Source organism: Esox lucius, chromosome 7 (genome assembly GCF_011004845.1).
Source record: "Esox lucius isolate fEsoLuc1 chromosome 7, fEsoLuc1.pri, whole genome shotgun sequence".
Lineage (NCBI taxonomy): Eukaryota > Metazoa > Chordata > Actinopteri > Esociformes > Esocidae > Esox > Esox lucius.
Genome location: NC_047575.1, coordinates 26207562 through 26226654, shown reverse-complemented (window position 1 = coordinate 26226654; position 19093 = coordinate 26207562). Strand labels below are relative to the sequence as shown.

Sequence of the window (19093 nt, the reverse complement as noted above, 5' to 3'; positions counted from 1 at the left end):
GTAAAACCTTGGGCCTTAGAGAGGGAGTCCAGTGACACTGTGGCCCAACAGGCAGGAAGTCAATCCACCCACATTGCCAAGCAACAACCAAAGGGACACCCACCAACTGCAACCACCCTGAAATGAGGGCAGAGTATTGCCAGCAGAGTTCACCCCAATTGCACATTGGGCGCAACGGAGAGACAACAACAAACCTGTGACTCCGCCCCCGAAAGGCATTTGAGAGAGGGCATCCAAGTGGCGATGAGAGGTGGGCAGTATCAAGCCTTTCTGTTCACCTTCACACCCCTGAGCCAGACTGCACTGAATCATAGACCATACTGAAGCGATGAATCTTTAGTAGACACTTGAAAGTTTGCACTGAGTCTGCATTTCTAACCTTAATTGGTAGATCATTCCTTATAGGTTAACAATAAAACCTTAAAATCAGCCCTAGCCTTAACAGGCAGCCAGTGTAAAGAGGCTACTAAAGGAATATATATATATATTTTTTTTTTGTTGTAGTTAGGATTCTGGCAGCCGGGTTCAGCACTAATTAAAGTTTATTTATTGATTCATCAGAGAGAGAAGAGCATTGCTGTAATCTAATCTAGAAGTGACAAAAGCATGGATTAGTTTTTCTGCATCAGTTTTTGATAAAAACTTTCAGATTTTTGAAATGTCCTGGAGATGGAAAAAAGCAGCAAATAAAAAGGCATGTGCTGATAAACCATACTGTAGTTATTTTTTTCAAGTGGAAAAACAATCTGTGGATTGAGGAATGATGTGAATTCAGTGTTGTTCATGTTTGTTGTATTTCCTTATTATGATTTAAGATTATACATTTCAGTATATTTCAAGACACAGTAGCCCGCTTGTTTAACTGTTGATCTAGTTTCAGAATATTTTATAACTGTTATAACAAGATTTACAGCAACTCTGATTTATGTTGTGCTGATTTTTACCACTAGATGTAGATCTTACTCATTTTCATTTGGTGAAGATTGGCCATTGTGAAACAAGTCTCTGTCTCTAAACGATATAATATCATCATAAATATATGATGTTTTATAAAGATCTCAAAAATTATTTGTAGGCTATAGCTTTATAACTTCAGGAATTTGGCATTAGAACTGTGACGGCTGTTGATGAAGCATACCATTTTTAAATGATAAAATATATTATTTGTGTGTATTATTTTAGTAAAGTCTAGTTTACATTATCATTTAAAGAGAATCATAAACATATAGGTAGCGTTTATCTTGATTATCAAGGTTTAGAAACTAATACATATTCTAATATCATGGGGCTCATAAATGTTTTCAATATCATTTGGGCCGATTTATATAGTTAAATTAAACGTGAAACACAAGCTGACAGAAAAACAAGATACCTAACATAGACATCACCATTGAGCCTCTAGATGTGGCTAGTATCATTTGGGATCATTTGCATAGTTAAATTTAAAGAGAAACACAAGCTGCTTTAAAATTAGCAAATTTAGATCGTTACATAAGCTTACAGCCCCAAATGAAAACACAATAAATCAGACCTTTCCCAGCTTTACTTACACACAGTAACCTACAAAACCTGAAGGTAAAATTCTAAAACTGTAAAACACCCTGGAAAATTTAAGTGAGTTAAAACATTGCCTGGGTCTTCATTGTCTTCATTGTCTGGTCTTCAATTTAACCTGCTTGAGGCTGCTGTGCAGATCCCAGGCCTCAAAGCACTGCAGTATTTTTGGGTAGAGATAACACAATCTGTTCACAACATTAATGTTCCGCTCTCCAACCTGTAGTGACATGGACCCCCATCCCTGTGGGACAGTTACAACATCTTGTCTACTTTATGGCTCAAATACCTCAGACTGTTCTGGTGGCAGAGAACCAACCTAGAGGGGTGTACCTAATAAAGCGAGTTTGAAACTTTAAAGGGTGTTAAACAAATGTTTTTGTTTTTGCATTTTCTGCATAAACACAAGTTGGGATGACAAAGAGACTTGTTGACAATAAAAGAGAAGTTCTGTTTTCTGGGATGGAATCTTTGTGTCCTGACAATTAAATTCTCAGCAGATCATTCACAGAGACATTAAACCGGAGAATGTGCTCGTGTCAAACTCTGGGGTGGTCAAGCTCTGTGACTTTGGCTTTGCCAGGACCTTGGCGCCAGCTGGAGGGCATCTCACTGACTATGTGGCCACTAGGTGGTACAGAGCCCCAGAACTTTTAGTGGCAGACAACACTTATGCCATCAAACAGAACCTCAGAACTCAGTGTAGTGTTTAATTAACATTGAATTTACTGTGTTTATGGAATAAGAGTGGAATAAGACTGTTATAACGTCTATGTGTTCCTTAATATTTTGATACAAATCTGTCATAGGTATCTTTTTTAGTCTGATTGTTGCTTTCTTAGACCCGTAGATTTGTGGACCATTGACTGCTTGTTTGTAGTGATAGCTACTAGCCATGCCTTTCTGACAGGGACTTCTGACCTGGACCAGGTGCACAAAATAGTCAGCAAAGTGGGTAAGTACAATCCTGACTGTCAGCCTGTCACTCATTGTCATGGCTTCGAGACTGAGCCATGGAAACATATCCGTGACCAGGCAATGGTGTGGGCATCAATGGTGAAAATATGGACTTCATAACATTTGAGAGATATTGTGGATGTTACTCAAATTACTGTCTATTTATACTGGTTAAATTCTTTCAAGGGAGCATAGAAAAACCACAGCTCTTTCGATATAGGAAGTGCGACAACTGAGAGAAGTGAGACAAAATTGCTGTTGTTTTTTTCCTTGGGTGATTTCATTAGGAAAACTGAATGCATAGGTGTAAAACTGTGGTGAGAGAATATAGTGTCCCCCTCCATATTAGATAGTCTTCTGTCAGGTTAAATCTGCAGGTCCATTAATTCGCTGTGGCAGAGAGTTCTCATGCTGCTGTACTCTGATCAGCCCCATTGTGTTTTTCTCAGTCTCTGAGGAGAGAGGCTGTCTAGCAGTAGCTAATGGCAGAGCGTCAGGGAAGATGGAAGCCATTAGCCTCAGCGGCGGGCTGGGGGGGAACATGGAGATGCTGATTGACTGTCACCTCTCGTCTACTAGCTGTCAGACAGCCCTCAACCTCTCAGCAGCCTGGACGAGAGCTACTTACAACCCTCTGTGCGTTAACATGATGAGTCATTACTCTCCATAGTAATGTGATGTAGATGTAACCAGCCCCGTGCGTTGCCCATCAGTACTAATCTGAACTGGAGTAATGTGATTGGCCAGCTAATTATCTTGCTATAGTAGTATTGTTGTACTTCTGAATGTCTGATGGTCAACATAAGATAATTGAAGTAGTGGACTGTATAATGATTTGGGGGAATGGCAAATGGCCATCTATTATCTGTAATATGTTATGGTCATTTGACAAACAGTTGCATGTTTTGTCTTGATAGGGCCGGTAGGTGGTCGGTCGTTAAGTAAGTAAGAGACATTCGCTCTTCTAGGCCGGCTCCGCTTACACGGTCCAGCAAAAACACACACTGTTTTGCTTTGTGCTAATTTAACATTTCCTTTTCCTTTAAATTGTATAACATTCATGAGATACTGTAAAGTACTCACATAATTAATGTCATGAACTGCCATTGACAAGAATAACTGCTGCTTCCTGCTCCAGAGTCTTACCAGAGACAGGTGTTGATATTAAAAGATGCCAAGCTCAGCAGCATGCACAGGGTCCAAAGGGCCATCTAAGGCAACCTGAGGACCATCTAACACGAGTCCTGTCCTCATTCTCATTTATCAAAACAACTGTCAAGGTATGAAATACCTGGACCCTTTGACGGGGCTCCAAGAAATCAAATATACAAGTCATCTTACAGGTCTATTAAATGTTTTCTCAGTCGCTTTGGTAAATTTCTCAGATCACAATTGAAGCTCTCAAAACTATTTGTTCAGCCTTCACATGACACAGATTAATACGGACTGCTTCTTCTTTAAGGACACTCAAAAGGACATGCGTGGAAAAGATCCAGGGCAGAAGCATTCAATGGCACGCAGGAGGTCAGAGGTTATGATGACTCACAGTCCTGTCTTCTTTCAGGCCACTCAGACAAAGAGACAGACATGCCCCTCCAATCCAGACCCTCTCTACTCTCAGGACAAGGTCATTGCTCCTGTAGACTTTACAAACCACACATCAAAGAGAGCAACAACAAGTCCTGGTCAGTGTCTCAGATTGGAGAGATATAGGATGTGGTTTTACAGCGTGCACTGGCTTTAAGAATGACCAACCTAGTAATATCTGGGTAGCTTCTCTGCTATTAGCCCCATGTCAGATTTTAGACATTTTTGTTGGTTATCAGATCTTAAAATAAAACCTAATATTTGAAGACATGGAACCAGAGTAAGCAAACACCACAAAGGTTTTATAAGTATATCATATACAGTACTAATTATTAAAAAAAACAATGCCACATGTGAAGAAGAAATTGCCCTTTTGTCTCAAGAATGTGTTATGCCACCTTCAGCTGGATGGCCAAATGCTGATTGTAGTTATTCATCAGTATTTAAACACATTTGAGGAACTTTGGCCCACTATTCATTACAGAACTGCTTTTACCTTTTTCTAAAATTTGTGTTTTTTTAAGCTTGTTTCATGTTCTGCCACAACATCTCAATGGGTTTTAGGCCTGCTCTTACGGGCTTAAAAATCCAGTTCAACAGAAAACTCCATTGAAAGCTCCATTGAGCTTGTTGTTTTAATCCTAGACTAGGCTTAATCTGTGTCTGTGAAACCGAAACTACATTTCTTGTTCTTCAACCCTTCTGATGTAGACTTGCTTGTGTGTTTTCGATCATCCTGCGGCTTGACCCGCTGTGCTTCCGTTTTAGCCCCCGGATGTATGGCCTGACATTCTTAATTAGAATTCTCTGATACCAATCAGAATTCATGGTTCCTTCAATGATAGGAAGTTTTCTGGTTGTCCTTCAATGATGTTAAATTGATGCAGCAGCAAAGCATCCCCAAGCCGCCACACGGTCCTCAGCATGCTTGACACCAGACGAGCAATCAGTTTCTTCTTACCAGTGAAACCATTGTGCAATTGTTTCTAACCTGTAGTACTACAACTCACAAAAACATCTGACCCACTTCAATTTTAGGAATGCAACAACGCAGAAAATCTGTCAGGGTCCAAATACAAACCTGTTTCCAAAAAATTTGAGACTCTGTGTAAAATGTAATGAAAAGCAGAATGCAATAATGTGCAAATCATTTAAATGGTGGGCAAATCATTCAATAGAAAATAGTACCAAGACAACATAACAAATGTTGAAACTCAGAAATTGTTATTGTTTCTTGGAAAATACATGCTCACTTTTAATTTAATGCCGGCAACAAGGTTTCAAAAAAGCTGGGACAGAGGCACCAAAACATTGGAAATGTTTGTATAATGCTAAAAAACTAAACCTGGTGGAATATCACACAGCTAATTAGATCAATTGGCAACAGGTCAGTAACATGATTGGGTATGATTGGGTATAACATTTTTCTCAATCGTTTTGGCTCAATTCTCGAATGAGAATAATTGTTTTCAAAACAATAAGTTAAAATCTTAGAATAATTAGTTCATTCAAGCAAATTGCATGTGTTTTCGCACATGTGTGCAAAAGAGTAAATACAATTGTCTACAACTTGCACAATACCTACATATACACATGGCTTGCTTATCAAAACTGATGAGTTAATTCTCAGTGAAACTGTCATACTCTTCACAACATCTAAACATTCTTTCATTGTGTGGGCCATCCCATGCAAAATCTCCCAGACATACATGTATATTCCATAAATATGACATGGAATGTTTGTGATGTCTGCTAAATTGGCAAATTACCTGTCAGGTGACATAGTAATGAAATAGGAATCACCAGGAGATTTTTCCCACGGTGCATCACAAGAGAAAACATTAGATATGATGTTGACAAAAATCTCTTGCCAGACCAACAAGAGCAACAGGATGTCCACAAATAACATGGAAACTTGTAGTGTTTCATACCTTCAGGAGGTGCAATTAATTGTTTTTTACAGAACTACCTGAGGATTTTTCATTGGGTTTCCAGTTTTCTTGTTTTCATGGATGTCATTTTGTGGCTAATTTTCAGCTCACTATATACGACTTCACATGTAAGAAATATGTAAAAATGGACATACAAATGTGAATTTTCTGTTTACATGTACATATTTTCTGTTTACATGTACTCATTATGCAAGAGACAAGGGCGAAAACCATTATTGGAGGGCCTTGATCTTTGGGCCCTCAGGTGGCCCTTCATCCCTGCATTTACATGGTGTTGTTAAAAGAGGTGATGCAACACAGTTGTAAACATGCAGGTCCCAACTTTTTTTGAAACGTGTTTCTGGCATCCAATTCAAAATGGACATGTTTTTTTTCCAAAAACTACTACATTTCTCAGTTTCAACATTTGACATGTTGTCCTAATACTATGTTTAATTAAATATAAGGATAAATGATTTGCACATCATTGCATTCTGTTTTTATTTGCCTTTTACGCAGCATCTTTTACGCAGGGTTTTATTATTTCACAGCAGTATATGACAGACTCACTAGATCCAGTACATACAGTTTATTCATGAACATATTAACATTCTGTCATTTTCATGCTGGTGGTTGTTGAGCAAGCTCTGTTCGGGTACCCCTACCCCTACCTGTTCACTCATGTGTCTATGTTTGTAGGACTGATAAGCTCAAGAGGCGACCGAACCCTACTGACCTGGCCATGGGCAGTAGTCAGCTCACTGAAGTCTCAGGTAACTAAATGTATGTGACCCAATGGAAGAAAGCTACTGAATATACAATAAGTAACATTTGCCCTAACAAGGCAGTACAGTACAGTACAGTAACATGGCAGTACAGTACACAAGTTGCCTTATGTGAATTCCTGATGGATAAGTGATTGTTTTTAAGATTAGAACATGATGGTATTGCATGTGTGTTAATGGCTATGATTGTTTTGTGTTTGGTTGCATTGCAGAGTGACATAATAACCTGCATGTTGAGATGTCCGGTCCAACTAAAAAGAAGTAGAAGAGATGTGCGCTTACCTGTACTACCTGTGTATGGCCACCAGATGGAGATGAGGTCTACAGACGGTAAATCGTTGCCATGGTTTCTGTACCTCTAGCCAGCAAGTCATAAATGTATCATCCTGTGTTCTACCCTGTGTAGAAGTGGCGGTTCTGCATAAATCTACGATAATTCTACTGTCAGTATAACTAACAAATTGAGAAAACAAATGTCACCTTAGTGTATACAGAAGACTTTACCATACTACCGCAATACGTCAATTCTCCAAACTGAATCTTATCCAAAACTTAAAAAGAGTTATTTATTTCAAACATCAGGACTAAAATGTATTTATTTAAGGCATTTGTTGTTGCTGAAAAATGTTGAGCTGGCCAGTTTATACCTAATGGGGTAATACGAATGATGTGTTAATGAGATATTCATCTTGCAGGATTGGGCATTAACATAATTGTATTTGACATTATCTGTGCACGTTTTCTTTCTTGTTTTTACTAAAATGTTCCTCTGTTTCCTAGACATAAGCTCTGTTTTTTATTTTTCCAAAGAACATCACTGTGGAATCGCAGGGAACATTAAGATAGAACAGAGGAACAGTTTTCAGAGGAAATGGTTCACGCTGACCCCCCATTGGTCTCCAGCACATTCTCATGGTGGCTTGTCACAGCAAAAACAAAGCCATGACAAGCAGAATGAGTGTATCTGCATGTCATGCATATGTATTTGTGAGCAATTTAAATTGCAATGCTAATCTAAACTTTGATGACGTGCTGTTGAGTGGACCACTGCAGGACTGTATTATCACCCTTTATGGAAACTCAGTGATGAGGGAGCATTAGAGATGTGGCAGTGGTGACTGAGGTCAAGGGGTTATGTTTTTATCATGGAAACTGTTACAACTATGCAGAACAGTCTTCTAACTCAGAAAATATGTATTCTATATCAAATCACATTTGATCCTGCTAATCGATACCGATCAGAATCTGTTGAGTAATCTCAGCTGTGATGAAAACATGATTTTTGATACTGATAGTTATAACATATAATTATCATTATTATAATTATGTGAAACAACATTATTAATTTTCCACAGTCAAGCCAGCCAAGCACTTGTGGAAGGAGCAGAGGTAGACAAGACAACAGAATACCATCATTACCATCAATGGATTTCACGGATCAGGGAAATAAGTAGGTATGATTCAAACACAGATGTGTCATTAGGATGGGCACTTATTATATAACCTATTGTTTAACAGGCCATACTTGATTAAGGACTATGTTAAGGTAAAAAAAAATTTTTGGGATTTGAATGTTTTTGAATGTATTTTTCTGTAGATTTTGGAGAGAATAATACTACTATTGAGAGATGATATAAAAAGTACTGAATCCATTTACTGGATTGGATTAAAGGATAAAATCCTTAACCAACATTTAGATGACTACAATAAATCATAACAATACATGTTTTGGACAAACTTTCATTGTTATTGTGATAAGATAATCTACAGCTTCAACAACATTTTTAATAATGTCACTTTTTTGTTTCACGTTTAAGGAATATATCCTCCAGATCAGATCCTGTACTTTGCTCCACTAAACTTCAACGAAAAAAGTTAAAATCACTGTTAAAGCCTGAGCTTGAGATACATCAGGCTTTTTTATTGTTAAACAACTTGTTGCAATATATATCATCATCACTGACATCTGGTTACAATATACCAACTACCATGAATCTGACTTCTTTACAATTTTAGTCTAGGCCAATAAGAATGCATAGATTTTGCACTGGTAGACTAACCTAACCAATAATAATGCAAGATGTCCCTGGCACTCGTAGTTCTATTTATGTCGATTCGAACGGATCACTAGCCAGGGTGGGACAAGACCGACTGAGGTCTCCTCCACATTGCCTAATCTGCTGCCCCTCATTTATGTTCTGCAATATCAGGCTATTGAACCTGTAAGCAATCAAGCTCGGCATTTTTCTAGATGATTACGAGTATTTATTAAAATAAACCAAATATTTATTTTAAAAAAATGGATGAGAAGTGTTTTACCAAGGAGCTCGACCTATGGATTGAACAAATCAACGAATGCAAACAGCTATCGGAGAGCCAAGTCAAAACGCTTTGCGAAAAGGTATTGTATAGGCTATAGGTATTACAGCAATGTTACTTTACATCAAAGAAAATTATTTGTCTAACCTTCAGGAAGATAATACATGTTGCGCAGTGTCCCTGTCAGCACCTGTCTGTCAAATAGTCTACATCATGTCTAGTTTCGAGACGTTATTTCAATTATTTACGGTGTAACATCAACATGTTAGCCGGCGTTTCAGAAATATAACAAGCATAGCTCGCAGTTGCTGATTACTGAACTATTCCTGTCTCTTTTTGTACCCAATTCCATTTGTCCCAGACACTCTTAAAATGGCGTCGTTGTTGTAGCCTACATTGATTTTTACCATTCTGCTTAACTGTAAGGTTTAACATTTTACTGCAGCAATATGATTTATTTCCATGAAGCCAACCATGCGTTCATAAAGAAGTCATGACATGCTATAAGTGGCCCAACTTTCTTGAACACCATGGAGAAACAAGCCACGTACCTGATTTAAATCAGACTGTCAGTGACTGTGCGTCTCTTGGCGTTCGTTTTAAAATGTGTCGTTTGCTAGTCCTGATGGTTTCAATGGCAAAAAAGAATTACAGTTGTCCCCTAGAAATGTCAATTATGTCTTTTTGGGATCTACTACAGTCTGACTACACCTGAGTAAGACTAAACCTAACACACACGTCTGGGTAAACTGAACAGTCATGGGACAGTACTTGGAATAACGTCAGACATAAATGTCAGTTTATCACGTAGTAGGCTGCCTCACCAAGGGTCGGACCAATGATTTAACCAACATTTTCCTTGATGCAATTTAACTTCGTTGCTACTCTTAAGTACTGGCTTAAATTGTGAACGTTCATCAAATCACGTGTTTGGCAAGTTTACAAACAGGTGGTTATTGTTCAGAGCTTTCAGAGGTAAGAGGGAGGGATTTATTTGGAAGAACGTTACCCCTAGGCTACAAGGTGTCATCAAACACTATTTAAGCATAAGGTCTGTGGTATATGGCAGTTATACCAAGTCTAATAGCTGTTCTTAGGAATGACACATTGGTTACCATCACTTGAACTATAAAAATGTGACCTAATATCCGTTGTCTACAGTTTCATATACTGCAGCGTTCTGCCAATCAGCATTCAAGGTTTATAATTATTAGGTAAGGACTTCAGTTTCATTGTTTAATGTACAGGGGTTTTACAGAGCTTGCTCAGAAATCGCTCATGCTCCCATACTGTACATCCCCTGTGGGTTTTGCTTTTGTGTTAAGCAGAATCTGCAGCCAGAGTAAAAATAGTCTTCAATATGATTGATTCTGACTTGCATCAGCTCCACATTGTTGCTGTGACTCATAGCACTAGTGGAATGACTCCTGTGTTGGGATACAAATCACGGAATGGGGAGAGGAAAGCATATTTACAATATAAATAATTGTATACAATAGTTAAGCGTGGTTTCATTTAAAAAATAAATAATTCAATGGCATTTAGTATAAAGAGGAGTCATTCCTGATTCGATTGCATATGACCTGAGCCCATGCTGTTCCAGTCCAGACTGCTACAGTACACCACCCCAAGCCACCGGAGTAATTATCCTGTTATACGACAATGTCATCTTTTCAAACACAACGTGTATTTTTAGTTAATTACTTATTAAGCTTTTAGGGAACATTGTTTTTGTAATGCTTTATTAGTAACATGTTTTATTTGATATTTCATGCCACTTTCAAAGAGAGTGATTCTGATGCTTTCACTATAATATGTTTGCCAATTAAAAAAATGTATCTGACAATTTAACAAACCACACATCTAATTGGACTTATCCCTGCGAAGTCCTAGTTATTTAAAAGACAGTGCATATTCAAAGTGATGAGCTGTAGTCGTGGTGAACTTGTCAGAGTTGCTGTTTTGTTATTTGTTCAAGTGAAGCAATTTTGGATTCCAGAAATCATTCATATTTGGACCTGCACAGGGGCATGATCACATTGCCGGTGCTTTCATTAACTGCAGCATGGGCTCAAATCTGGACCACTGGTATGTTAGCAAAACAATGAATGACACCAATGAATAAATTAAGTTTCTTGAAATATATACATAACACTCAAATTAAGATATTAAATGTATACATATGTTTCTGGGAAGACATTTCTTATTCAAAGGAGTGTCCCCATTTTGAAACGTATGAGTCACTCACCAGTATTGAGTGAAATCATTCCATGTCCTAAGGTTTCTAGCTGATGCCAGCAAGGCGTTCTGTAGAAGGTGTGGTGAAGGGGTGAGGCATTTACGTAACCTGCTAAGTCACAAAATATACACAAGCCTAGATAAGTATTGCCTAAGGTGAATGGATTTACCTTATGAAATAAGGTAAATCCTTTTAAATATAATACTTTGTTCATTGTAGATCAGCAAGTGACTTTCTGGAACTAAATGCCAAAACATTAAATAAATAAATGTCAATTTATTTTGGTGACCTAGTCTTCCTCAATGTAAGAGATACATTGTTGGGATTAATATAATTTAAAACCTTACAAGCAGTTTTGTCAAACTATTTTAGTTTTTCTGAAAATGTGTTTTTTATAAAAAGAATTAATCTCAGTGTGTATTTGAGACACAACCTACAGTTAAATACAGTGTGGTGTCATGGTTTGGAAGATAAAATACACAACAGGAGTAACATTTCAATGTCAGTGTCACATGGTATCACAACAGTTGTAGATCTACACATCAGAGAATGTTGCCTATAATGGGAACATCTGGTGTTTTATATACTCCACAGGAAACCTGAGGTTATAAACTACACTCACCTAAAGGATTATTAGGAACACCTGTTCAATTTCTCATTAATGCAATTATCTAATCAACCAATCACATGGCAGTTGCTTCAATGCATTTAGGGGTGTGGTCCAGGTCAAGACATTCTCCTGAACTCCAAACTGAATGTCAGAATGGGAAAGAAAGGTGATTTAAGCTATTTTGAGCGTGGCATGGTTGTTGGTGCCAGAAGGGCCGGTCTGAGTATTTCACAATCTGCTCAGTTACTGGGATTTTCACACACAACCATTCCTAGGGTTTACAAAGAATGGTGTGAAAAGGGAAAAACATCCAGTATGCGGCAGTTCTTTGGGCGAAAATGCCTTGTTGATGCTAGAGGTCAGAGGAGAATGGGCCGACTGATTCAAGCTGATAGAAGAGCAACTTTGAAATAACCACTCGTTACAACCGAGGTATGCAGCAAAGCATTTGTGAAGCCACAACACGCACAACCTTGAGGCGGATGGGCTACAACAGCAGAAGACCCCACCAGGTACCACTCATCTCCACTACAAATAGGGAAAAGAGGCTACAATTTGCACGAGCTCACCAAAATTGGACAGTTGAAGACTGGAAGAATGTTGCCTGGTCTGATGAGTCTCGATTTCTGTTGAGACATTCAGATGGTAGAGTCAGAATTTGGCGTAAACAGAATGAGAACATGGATCCATTATGCCTTGTTACAATAGAGCATCTTTGGGATGTGGTGGAACGGGAGCTTCGTGCCCTGGATGTGCATCCCACAAATCTCCATCAACTGCAAGATGCTGTCCTATCAATATGGGCCAACATTTCTAAAGAATGCTTTCAGCACCTTGTTGAATCAATACCATGTAGAATTAAGGCAGTTCTGAAGGCGAAAGGGGGTCAAACACAGTATTAGTATGGTGTTCCTAATAATCCTTTAGGTGAGTGTATATGCAGTTTTTTATTTTTGGGGGGTTAGTCTTGTAAAATGTAGTGTGTATTTCCTTTAAATGCATTTTTGTTTCATGAACTGTACTGCTGTATGCTATGTGGTGTTATGAAAGTAACTTGATAATATATATATGTATACAGTATATTCATGGACATGACCATTGAAGTTGGCGTATGTACAATAATAAGCAAATACAATTGCCTGAATTAATGTGATAACAATAAATAGGTCAATAAATTATCCCATTAACAAATACCTATATTAGTTAAAGAAAATCATAGTTTTAAATTTTCCATTTCTCTAGTGTAAGTTATTTATCATTTAAGTTGATGTTTTTCAGGGTTAAGTCCATCTGTGATGTTAAAATGGAATTTTGAAATGTTTCTCTTTGGCTAAATAATGAATGGCTTTGTAGGAATCCCAGACAGCAGTTCATTTAAAGGTCTCATGAATGTGAAGGCACATGGAAACTTTTGTGGAAATTTAGGTCAACTGAAACCACAGTGCTCTTTTGCCCCGGCCTGGTCACTGAATTTCTACTGTCCATCTGCCATTGAGGCTCTCTCTGTTTCACTCTCTCACTATCTCTCTCACAACTCACTCTCTGTCCCCTGCCTCTTCTGGTAAAGGACTACATGGAGTAGCGATCAAATTCCCTCTCACCAGACACGCAGTGAAACAGTCTCTGTTGGGTTGTATGTTCCTGCTGCTCTCCACATGGGATGTCTTTGTGAAAAGCTCCTTACAGAAACTAAACCACTTGTGAACTACATGCCAAAATGTACAGTCCTTGCCAGACACCCCAAGGAACAACCCAAGGAACTTGCAAAACTCCGGTGGCGCATGCTACCTCAGAAGGTGGCATTTTCAGTTATTGATATCTGCAAGTTTACACAACAAAGTAATCTAGCTTCTCAAGTCTTCTTTGACATGTCTTGGAAAATGTAACATGATTTGTACAACCAGCTACCATTAGAGTATTGAAGTTATTTCTCACCTGATGGTTTGAATCATGAATGCCGGTTTGCTGACAGCCATGTTAAATGAGACCGTATACCACGATATGACATCACATACCTTTTTACTGCTGTAATTGGGCTGGTAAACAGTTTTTTTGTGCAATAAGGCATCTCGGAGGTTTGTGATATATTGCCAATATACAAGGGCCACAGTGTATTGGGTCTAAGAACAGGTCCTTGTCATGGTTTATTTGTGATATACAACACCCCCTTGTGCCTTATTGTTCCTGAGTGTGAAGAAACATAAACATTAGCCTAACTGTGTTGTTTTGTGTTTTGTTCAGGCTAAGGAGATTCTGACCAAGGAATCCAATGTGCAGGAGGTCAGGTGTCCAGTCACAGTGTGTGGAGATGTCCATGGGCAGTTCCATGACCTCATGGAGCTCTTCAGAATTGGAGGGAAGTCTCCAGACACTAACTACCTGTTCATGGGAGACTATGTGGACCGAGGCTACTACTCTGTAGAAACTGTCACACTGCTTGTAGCACTTAAGGCAAGTGCAGTTATTTGTCGCTGGGAATTTGAATGACCTTTTAAGCTTCACCTTGCCAAACGAGGGCACTATGCCATAAGTTACACAGTGCCTTGTGTTGATGAAGCTATGTATAAGACACTCTCATTCACACATTCACTACTAGAATTATCAGTGTCAAGTAACATGGTTCCAAAATCTGGATGGCAGCATATGTCAAACTGCTACATTAGGGCAGAGATAATTCTCATTTGGATAATTACCGTATCTAAACTGTCTCTGCCTGCTAAAGACCTTGAGAACCTGCTGAGTGATCGTCAGATTTCTTTCATAAAAACTGCATCTTCTCTCAAAATCAGTGTGGATTCCGAGCAAGACATCAGAGTTTTTACAGGTTACAAATGGGTCCCTCAAGGCTTAAATTTAATGAATGTAAATTTACACTATATTATATTAGTATATCAGTATAATGATGTTGGTAGAAATGTAAATTGTAACCACCTGTCTGTATGCTGACAAACTTTTGATTCCTGTGTTTTTAAAATTGTGAAGACCTTTCAGGAAAATGTTATCTGATGACATTCAGAAACAACTCTTCCATCTGAAGCTTGTGCAGAATGCCAGAAAGAGACTATTTGCAGACAGGCGTCAAAGCAGACAGGCGTCATTGGTGGATTTGATTCTTGAATGATTAACTGATTGAAAGGGTGTCATCATATACAGTGGGGAGAACAAGTATTTGATACACTGCCGAATTTGCAGGTTTTCCTACTTACAAAGCATGTAGAGGTCTGTAATTTTTATCATAGGTACACTTCAACTGTGAGAGACGGAATCTAAAACAGAAATGCAGAAAATCACATTGAATGTCTGATGAGATGTATGTCACATGTGATCTGATGGGAAACAAATTGAGCTTTTTGGTCTAAACTCCACTTGCTGTGTTTGGAGGAAGAAGAAGGATGAGTACAACCAAGAACACCATCCCAACTGTGAAGCATGGAGGTGGAAACATCATTCTTTGGGGATGCTTTTCTGCAAAGGGGACAGGACGACTGCACCGTATTGAGGGGAGGATGGATGGGGCCATGGCCAACAACCTCCTTCCCTCAGTAAGAGCATTGAAGATGGGTCGTGGCTGTGTCTTCCAGCATGATAACAATCCGAAACACACAGCCAGGGCAACTAAGGAGTGGCTCTGTAAGAAACATCTCAAGGTCCTGGAGTGGCTCCAGTCTCCAGACCTGAACCCAATAGAAAATCTTTGGAGGGAGCTGAAAGTCCGTATTGCCCAGCGACAGCCCTGAAACCTGAATGATCTGGAGAAGGTCTGTATGGAGGAGTGGGCCAAAATCCCTGCTGCAGTGTGTGCAAACCTGGTCAAGAACTACAGGAAACATATGATCTCTGTAATTGCAAACAAAGGTTTCTGTACCAAATATTAAGTTCTGCTTTTTCTGATGTATCAAATACTTATGTCATGCAGTAAAATGCAAATTAGTTACTTAAAAATCATACAATGTGATTTTCTGGATTTTTGTTTTAGATTCCATCACGCACAATTGAAGAGTACCTATGATAAAAATTGCAGACTTCTACATGCTTTGTAAGTGGGAAAACCTGCAAGATCGGCAGTGTATCAAATACTACTTATCCCCACTGTAAATACCTGGCATCTGGTTAGATGAAAAGCTTGATTTTAAACAGCACACAAACTAAGATGGATTTTAGCAACAAATCTGTCTTTTCAATTTCAGAAAAAAATGTAATCTTGGCATTTCTTATACTTAATTGTATGGACCACCCAAGGCCAAAGTCAGGAAGATCACTGTGCATGGTACAGTTATTTGTGTTGGATTGTAGTGTCATTATTTACATAGGAGCCTCCATCAGTATCCCTTAAGGTTAATCTCAGCCCCAAATCCTTCTATCATTTAAATATACATTTTATTGAATTGGCTTTCCATTCCTGCTACATTGTTGTGTACAAGGCAGTGCTTACGCTGTTCCCTACATATCTTTTGCTCCCAATTATAATTCTACAGCATCCGATCTCAGTCAGTACTCCCCATTATAATTCCGAAGGGAGGGAAAGAAATTGGAAATTAATCTTTCTCCTATAATGTTCGTTGGTCCGGGAACAAACTTCAAAAGACCTTCATATAGGAGGATCTCTTATCTCTGACAACTATAATTGTTTTCTTTCTTTTTTTTTACCTTTACTGTCCCAAGTTTTGTCATCAAAAGTGCTTCAATGCAACAACTCATAGCAGAATCAGGAAAGTTGATGTTGAAATATGTCTTCTAATGCACATCTAGTTCTGGTTCTTATAACCCTACTTGCTCAACCAGAAAGTGTTGACCGGAATCCTTAAACCCCAGCAGAAACTCTATGGCCTTCATCAATTGGCATCAGGTTCCCAAGCTGCCACAAGTCTTCGTTAGAGTGCAACCAGGCAAGCAACCTCCAGTGTTGGTCAAATGCACTGCTCTCCACAGGACCCCTGGGCTAATCCACAAGGGGGATTTCAAACCTGGTCTTGCAATGATGCAGCTAACTGCGAGAGAGTGTCTTTAACGCTGTGCTATTCTTATATAGTGTGTGTTGTATGTATATATCACTGACTTCTTCCTAATGACCTCTTGCCAGGTAACCCCTCGCAAAGGTCATTTCCAGGTCCAAAGTAAAGTAAAGAATTCAACAGTTCTGTTTTGTAAGTTCCTGTATTTTTCTCAGGTTAGGTATCGTGAACGCATCACAATCCTTCGGGGGAACCACGAAAGCAGACAGATCACACAAGTGTACGGCTTCTACGATGAGTGCCTGAGGAAATATGGCAATGCGACTGTATGGAAATACTTCACAGACCTCTTTGATTACCTTCCCCTCACTGCCTTGGTAGATACTCAGGTAAATTAATCCACAGTATGTTGGTATGCTGTGGCATTCTATGGTATGTAGACGAAGTCACTCCTAGGATGTATATACTGTTTGTATTGTCTATTCATCAGTAACTCTCAAAAAAGGGTCAGCAGTGGGCGTGGGATGAGTTCATGTAAATCTCATGCAAGAAATTTGCTTTACGGTTTAAAAATGTGTTTGTATGTAAGGTAGCTGTGACATTGGATCTTCAGCAATGATAGAAGGCATGGTGACAATTAACGTCTTTCCCTTCAAAGATATTCTGCCTTCACGGAGGCCTGTCACCATCTATAGACACATTGGATCACATCAGAGCGTTGGACCGTTTGCAGGAAGTGCCACATGAGGTACATGGCTCAGCAAGCCTGCTTCTAGACTTTTCTGGCCTATGAAACTGAAAAACATTAAACAGACCTTTAGTGACAACTTCCTGTCCTACTCAGTCTCATCCCATCCACCTCCCTTAGTGTCCCCAATGTAATTTCCCATGATGATCTATGTGGATTACCGCCATTATTACAGTGTTGCCTCCACACGTCCACTCTCCCATAGGGCCCCATGTGTGACCTGCTGTGGTCAGACCCTGATGACCGTGGGGGCTGGGGGATCTCTCCCAGGGGGGCCGGTTACACCTTTGGCCAGGACATATCGGAGACATTCAACCATGCCAACCGCCTGACCCTGGTCTCCAGAGCACACCAGTTGGTGATGGAGGTAAGCTGCCTGACAATGATCAAGGAACAAGGAATAGGATATGTATGAGGCAAACATTATTAATGTAATTTCTTTCATGTTAGCCCCCTCTTTCAGGTTGATGACTGGAAAATGTTATGTCTGTATGAATGTCCCAAATGTGGCCTTCATTACTATTAAACTACTCTGGTTTTCGTCCTACAGGGTTACAATTGGTGTCATGAGCGAAACGTGGTAACAATATTCAGTGCACCAAATTACTGTTACCGCTGTGGTAACCAGGCAGCTATCATGGAACTTGACGACACCCTGAAATACTCCTTGTAAGCATTTCATAAATGGCAAACCATTAGAAGTGTTTCTTCTTCTTCAAGTTGTTGCTTTACCAGAGAGTCCCCTATTTTGTAAGATGATCAATCAAATGTATTCATGAAGTCCTTTTTACATCAGCAGTTGTCACAAAGTGCTTTTACAAAACAACCAGCCTGATTGATGATGATGAAGAGCATCTGATAAATGTGAATGTCATAACAACGAATGAATTTAAAACAAAATGTAATGTTTTGTTTCTCTTTTTTAGCCTGCAGTTTGACCCAGCACCTCGTAGAGGGGAACCCCATGTCACCAGTCGTACCCCAGACTACTTCCTGTAAAACCTCCCCCTTTGTAAAGCCCAGTATTGCCCTAAAGGATGAAAGTATTTTCAGGAATCCAGCACCATGGCAGAGGGTGTAAGGGGGGGGGTCAAAACATCATTTTATAAATTGGATTCACACAAACTGTAATGTAAGCAATCAGAAACCTCTGTGAATGGACCAAATGTGCCATACAGTAATTTTGAAATGCTGAAGACTATGGTTTTACGGATTGCAACCATAATTCCTTACCGCTCCACTCCCATTCTCAAGTATCAAAGTGGGTGCCGCAACCAAGTTTTGTACATTTTACAGTTTTTGCTCGAATGTACCGTGGTTTATAATGTGAATTCAAAATGTCCCAATTTTTTTAAAACATCTTTGCACTTTTTCCCCTTCTTTTATCCAAATAAAATTGATTTAAAAAGTT

General features: G+C 39.1%; 1 protein-coding gene across 1 annotated transcript; it reads left to right on the top strand.

The window, feature by feature from the left end:
• The first annotated feature begins 8938 nt into the window (after positions 1-8938).
• ppp2cab (protein phosphatase 2 catalytic subunit alpha b) lies at positions 8939-19093 on the top strand. Its single transcript, XM_010898317.3, has 7 exons — positions 8939-9215; positions 14224-14433; positions 17150-17323; positions 17593-17682; positions 17888-18049; positions 18233-18351; positions 18609-19093. The coding sequence occupies exons 1-7, from the start codon at positions 9114-9116 to the stop codon at positions 18679-18681; spliced, it is 930 nt and encodes a 309-aa protein (XP_010896619.1). The 5' UTR covers positions 8939-9113; the 3' UTR covers positions 18682-19093.